Consider the following 5,882-nt stretch of genomic DNA (forward strand, 5'->3'; position numbering starts at 1 on the left):
GGATAACGTAGTGGGGGAGGGGAGGGTTGTGCTTTTGTTTTGTGAAGTCTGGATGAAGTTTTTTTTTTCAGAGAAACAAATTATTGTTTTTTAATTAAGATTTTTTTCTAATTAGAATTTATACGGTAGGATTACATAACACGATCGGGTATTTTTAATGAAAGAAAGCGTGGAGGACAGAAAACCAGTGTGTGACAATCATTACGTAGGGGAGAGGGGTAAGACCCACGTGCTTATTTCAAAATGGCGGCTGTGCGGGACCAAAACAGCGCTCTTCCAAACTTGAAGAACTTGACGGCATGGAACTTCGGCAAACTGCCAGAGCAACAGAACAAGGTGTACTTTGTTTTAACAAGTCGTTTTGACCTTAATCTGCGTAAGAAAAGATAATTATTTGACCTGTTATTTCATTATTTAGTTGCTGCAAGATCTGGTCGGTCCCCACATACAGTCGTTCAATTTCATGCTAGAAGAAGGCCTTTCGCTTGCAGCTCAGGTGAGAAACGGTATTTTGCTGACTATCATTTCCTACGTTTGTCATATTGTCTGCATTTATTCAATTTGCAGCATTTTACCCCGGTTACTAAAAAGTTAATTTCCTTTGTCCCTTGAAGGCTATCCGTCCTCAAGAATTCTTGCTTTCAAATGGACAAAAGGCCACAATATACTTCACAGTAAGTGTTTTGAAAGTGTTCAACCGACCAGTGGTCCGTCCAAACTATAATAGATTGTAAACAAACTGACTGATTGACTGACCGACTGGAAGTTTGATTGATTGATTGATTGATTGATTGATTGATTGATTGACTAATTAATTGATGACTGACTGTACAGAGATGTCAACCCTGGAAGTCTCAAACAGGTTTTGTGTCTTCTAGTGAGACGTGGAAGGATTTGCCAAAAAAAGTTGTAGCATGTGAAATCTGGTGTCCAATTCTGGAGACCAGGGCCTAGCCATTTGAGAAAGCTGATTAATGCTATTGTTGAGTGCATTAACTGCTTTTATTTTTCAGGATGCTTCTGTTGGAGTTCCAACATTGTCAGAAAACAACTTGCATGCTTCTCAGATGAAGGTCTTTCCTTCTGAGGTGAGTTTGTAAGGACATCCAGTTATATACCATGAATTAATCAGCTAAATTTGTGAAAAGACAGGACAACAGAAGTCCGGCAAAACATGCACACTTTCTTCAGGCTAAAAGCACATGGAACCAGTGTTCGCACCAGGCTGCGGCCTTGCGGGATTCCCGCAAAAAAAATTGAGATGGCGCCATACAAGCCAAGAAGATGCGCCCGTTAGGTCGCAGGAGCAAGATACGAGTCAAACGGATTTTTGAACGATAATTGAGTAGTTGTAATGGTCAATCGAACACCCCAGCTTTTTTTCTAATTCAAAAGAAATAAAAACATTTTATAACAACATTAAAAGCCTTTAAATTTATTGTCTTTACCTTGTTGGTCACAAGAATGTAGCGAAGTTTGGCGCAAGCATTGTTATCGAATCGTAAACAACTTGGCGGCCATATTTGATCAGTTTGGTACTTCATGTAACACACCATTTGGAGTGCGGCTCAGGTTATTCGTGCCGCATGTGTTTTGTTGACATAACACAGTTGATACACCATGGTACAACAGAGCATGACAGGATGGGAACGCTTTAGAGCATAATTTAAATTTTTTACAAGGATTCATTTTCTAATCTTCATAAACTTGCTGCTGTGGCATTGACATTGCCCATTCAAAATGCAGACTATGAGAGGGGTTTTAGCCTTCAAAATAACCTTAACCTTATGTTGTTTGTAATATAATTTATAATTGTGCAATCAATCAATAAAAAAAAATAAAAAAAACCTTAAAAATTGTCAGAGGTCAGAGAAATAGACTTATAGCAGATCTAGAGAGGTTGGATGCACTGATGGTAATTTCAGTTGAAGGACCACCATTGCAAAAGTAAATAAACTTGCATTGATGATTAGCCATGAACCGTGAGTAACTTTGTCCCCCTAATGTTGTTACAGGGCCCCTATTTTTTCAGCAGAGGGAGCCCTGGGACTCCCTACGGTAATATCCTGGTGAGAACACTGTGGAACTGATGCCATCTAACCTACAGGGAATGAATGATTTTACAATGTGACAACGTGTCACGCAACACGTCACATATCAACAAATGTGATGGCCAAAAATAAAAGAGTGACAAATTACGAACAACAGCAAGGGGACACCTTCAATTGTTTTCATGAGTTTTAGCCATTCTCTAGTACCTCAAGGTTACAATTCTTAGCAGCTACTAATTTTAGCAATTTTAGCGAGTTGGGCCAAAATCGCTAAATTTAGTACTCGCTAAAATTTGTCTCGGTCAAGTTAAATACCAATAATTTAATACCCCTGCCCGCCAGAGGAACACAAAATTAAATACAGTGGCCCTTTTCAACTATATGACAACGTCAGAAGGTAGGGCAACAATTACGAAGAGAGAGAGCTGGGATCGCCGGCATCGTGGGAAATATGTCTGATTTCTCGGACGAGGACGACTTTCTAACATTTGCAATTCACTTTGTTCTTTCTGACAATGGTAATGTTCGTTCAATTTTAAGTGACTTTGTTCTATTACTGAACATTAATTTCTTGTAGCCGGGCACATCTCTTGGGAAATATCCTTTTTGATCGTCCCTAGCCTGTTTCGTCGACGGCGCAGGCTAATCGTCCCAGACCATACCTCCCTTTCCCCTTCCCAGACCATTGCTCCTTTCTGGGGTTTTTTAAATAAATTAACTTTTACTGTACATTGTCATTTCCTCATTGCCTTTTGCTGTGAGGACTGTTGCAAAACATTTCAAATGAAGTGAAGTGTGTTTGATTTGTGTGAAAATGAGCATGTGAATATAAGTCATTTTCTTGCAAAACATTTCAAATGAAGTGAAATGTGTTTGATTTGTGTGAAAATGAGCATGTGAATATAAGTCATTTTCTTGCAAAAAGTTGTTTTACACTAGAACTTGCTTTGTAACTGAGGCAAAAGAAACTTGAAACTGGCCTTTTGTTTTTAGCTATATCTGTTAGTTTTTTTATTTTCTTTGTTATTATGTTTTGCTTTTTCTTAGTGTCGGGAACGTGGTGCTACTTACAAAGCCAAACTTCAAGTAACCCTGCAATGGAAACTTGACAATCAGCTACAAGGAAGTGTTACAAAGGTCATTGGAAATATTCCAATCATGGTCAAGGTAAGAACGAATTCCATAAAGTTATTCCTTTGGCAAGAATTCTGCAGGTATTTTGAGGTGCACATATTTCGCGACACTTAAATTTCGCGATTTTGCGAAAATTTTGTATTTTAAATCACTTTAATTTCACGTTCTGAGTGAGACACAATTTACGTTTTCTTGGCAATATATTTTGACATGCCTTTGAATTATATAAATCGACTTCATCGAAGGAACAATAACGTCAAAATTAACAAAATCGCAAGGGAGGACTTAATCTTGGCAATAGCAACAACAGAGCAGTTCTCACAATGTCTACAAGTGAGTCAATTGACGACAACATCTATTACTAACATATGGCAGTCACTTAATATTCGCGCCATGTTATGTTCGCGACACTTATTGTTCGCGTCACTTTAGTTTCGCGATTTTTTTAGAATCGCGAAATTCGCAAAATTAAAGTGTCGCGAGAATTTCATGTAACAAGGTATTCAATTTTGTGTCCTAATGGTTAGTGAGTAGGACTCAGGATCAAGTGTTTTGGGTACAAGCCTTGGCTAGGGTCATTGTCATTTTTGGGCAAGAGACTTTATACTCTGAGTGCCTCTGTCTGTGTGGGTGACTGTATAAATGGCACCAGCAAATTAGTATTGGTAATCAAATGGTGACGAGTGAAATTAGGAAATAATTTCACGTGCGTTTTGTCAAAATGCTAAGAAATTTGACAAAATGCAAGTGAAATTATTTCCTAATATCGTAGGTGACAAATTACGCTTGCAATTGTAGGTTTTCGACTGGTATATTGCTCAAGTTCGCAAGTTTTTTAGTCTTTGAAGAAAACCTTTTAGAGATTCCTTTTTGCTGTTGACAAAAAGTTTCAACGATGAATCAACTGTCAATTATTTCTCACATTATGACCGTAGTTCGTCTTGAACAAACTGAAAACGGTGCCCGTGTAAAACGCTCAAAAATCCGCTCAATGCCATTTATGTAATTGGCTTAAGTCTTGAAGTTGTTTTGACGTTTTGAAATATAAATATTACATGGCCAAGGCTAGCTGGCTAAGATGAAATTCAAGCGAAAATGTACAAAGTTTAAGCTTTAAAACATCTTTTATTACGGATGCCATCTTGCCGCTAACTACATTGCCATAGCAATTTTATAATTTCACATGATTGTGAAATTATAAATTAACGTTAAAATTTCGCGCCAAAATTAAGGAGTAATTTGTCACCTATGATATTATTGGAGAAACCTAACAAAATGTCATGGAGTAACCTGCAATGGACTAGCTAGCTACCATCCCATCCAGTGTGAGCACTTTGTAGTACTCCAAATCACCTTGTGGTGCAGAGATCCATGGGTATGGGTAAGCTGGGTACTCCAATACCAAGGATTTGTTACCTGACTTAGAAATTCGTCAGTTACTTGTACTAGTGTTTACAATGTTGTGGATTCTCAGTACTAAGTGACTGGGCAATGTTTTCAGAGTAACAACTGCTCCTTGGCAAAGCTGACACCTAATGAACTGGTCCGCAAGCATGAGGAGGCAGAGGTACGTTTCAACTATTAGAACTTAGAAGTCTACTGTTTAGAAAAATTCTATGTTGTAGTTAATTCAGTGGTTATTGGTGTTTTGGTATTCACCTTTGGAAAAAAGTACTTTAAAATGTAATAGGACGTGATTTAAATGTGACTAAAATAATTGTTATTACCGGTATTTATGGATATTAAGACTTTTGAAGGCTGCCCTGCCAAATTGGAGGAGGCCATCTCCTATGCAGCAGCCGTGAGACAATCAGTCATATTTGCAGAGTCCTTTCACATGACCTTGTCAATCATAACAAATGATCATGGAATGAAATGGACACTACAAATGGAAAGAGCGTGACGAAATTTGTAAGAATGTCAGTCTTGATATTGGATTGTGGCTAGCAAAAAATATAACAAAAGCACTTTAATTCAATAGTATTACAGCCATTATTTGTTATCAATTAATGATGTTTGATGTTTGAAATATTTTTTTGTAGGAGGCTGGAGGTTATTTCATAATCAATGGAATTGAAAAAGTAATAAGAATGCTTATCCTGCCAAGAAGAAATTTTGTAAGTTCACTCTCAATTCCCATTAAGATTAGTAGTGCAAATAAGCTCAATGTCTCAAGTTAAAAGATATTATATATATTACTAAGTAGTTTCAAGAAGCAGGAATTTGTCCATGTTGTAGTTTTAATTTTTTCATGAAACTAGTTTTATTTTTATTTTTGATTGCTTTATTTTTGGTATCATAATCCAAAACAATAGAAAATAAAAATCAAACCAAGATAAATTTTAAACACAACATCTATTCTAGCATCTCTAATATGCCTGTAAGTTTATAGCAAAGCCGCTAGGGGATTTGTATTAAGGAACGAACAAACAAACATATGATGGAGTTATTAATGTTGTGGTTTAAATTTATTTTTGGTTTCCTTCTCCATGATTCTACTGCAATTATCCTTGTGTGTTGTGAATTTATTAAAAAAAATACCCTGGCCTTTATTTTTTAGCCAATAGCAATCATCAGACCATCGTGGAAGAGTAGAGGACCTTTATACACAGAATATGGAGTACAAATGAGATCAGTTAGAAAAGACCAGACAGCTGTGGTAAGTATTATGAAGTGACAATTTTATTCCTTGTTTAA

General features: G+C 36.8%; 1 protein-coding gene across 1 annotated transcript in view; it reads left to right on the forward strand.

Moving 5' to 3' along the window:
• The first annotated feature begins 238 nt into the window (after positions 1 to 238).
• LOC144659822 (DNA-directed RNA polymerase I subunit RPA2-like) overlaps positions 239 to 5,882 on the forward strand; it is a 34,549-nt gene continuing 28,905 nt past the window's right edge. The window contains exons 1-8 of the mRNA XM_078520344.1: positions 239 to 336; positions 419 to 496; positions 615 to 674; positions 1,014 to 1,088; positions 3,099 to 3,218; positions 4,687 to 4,752; positions 5,228 to 5,302; positions 5,746 to 5,844. Of these exons, the coding sequence (XP_078376470.1) occupies positions 244 to 336; positions 419 to 496; positions 615 to 674; positions 1,014 to 1,088; positions 3,099 to 3,218; positions 4,687 to 4,752; positions 5,228 to 5,302; positions 5,746 to 5,844 (666 nt within the window). The 5' untranslated portion in view covers positions 239 to 243. The remainder of the gene's footprint in view (positions 337 to 418; positions 497 to 614; positions 675 to 1,013; positions 1,089 to 3,098; positions 3,219 to 4,686; positions 4,753 to 5,227; positions 5,303 to 5,745; positions 5,845 to 5,882) is intronic.

Source organism: Oculina patagonica, chromosome 7, assembly GCF_052425735.1.
Source record: "Oculina patagonica isolate OP01 chromosome 7, crgOcupat, whole genome shotgun sequence".
In the NCBI taxonomy this organism is placed as follows: Eukaryota; Metazoa; Cnidaria; class Anthozoa; order Scleractinia; family Oculinidae; genus Oculina; species Oculina patagonica.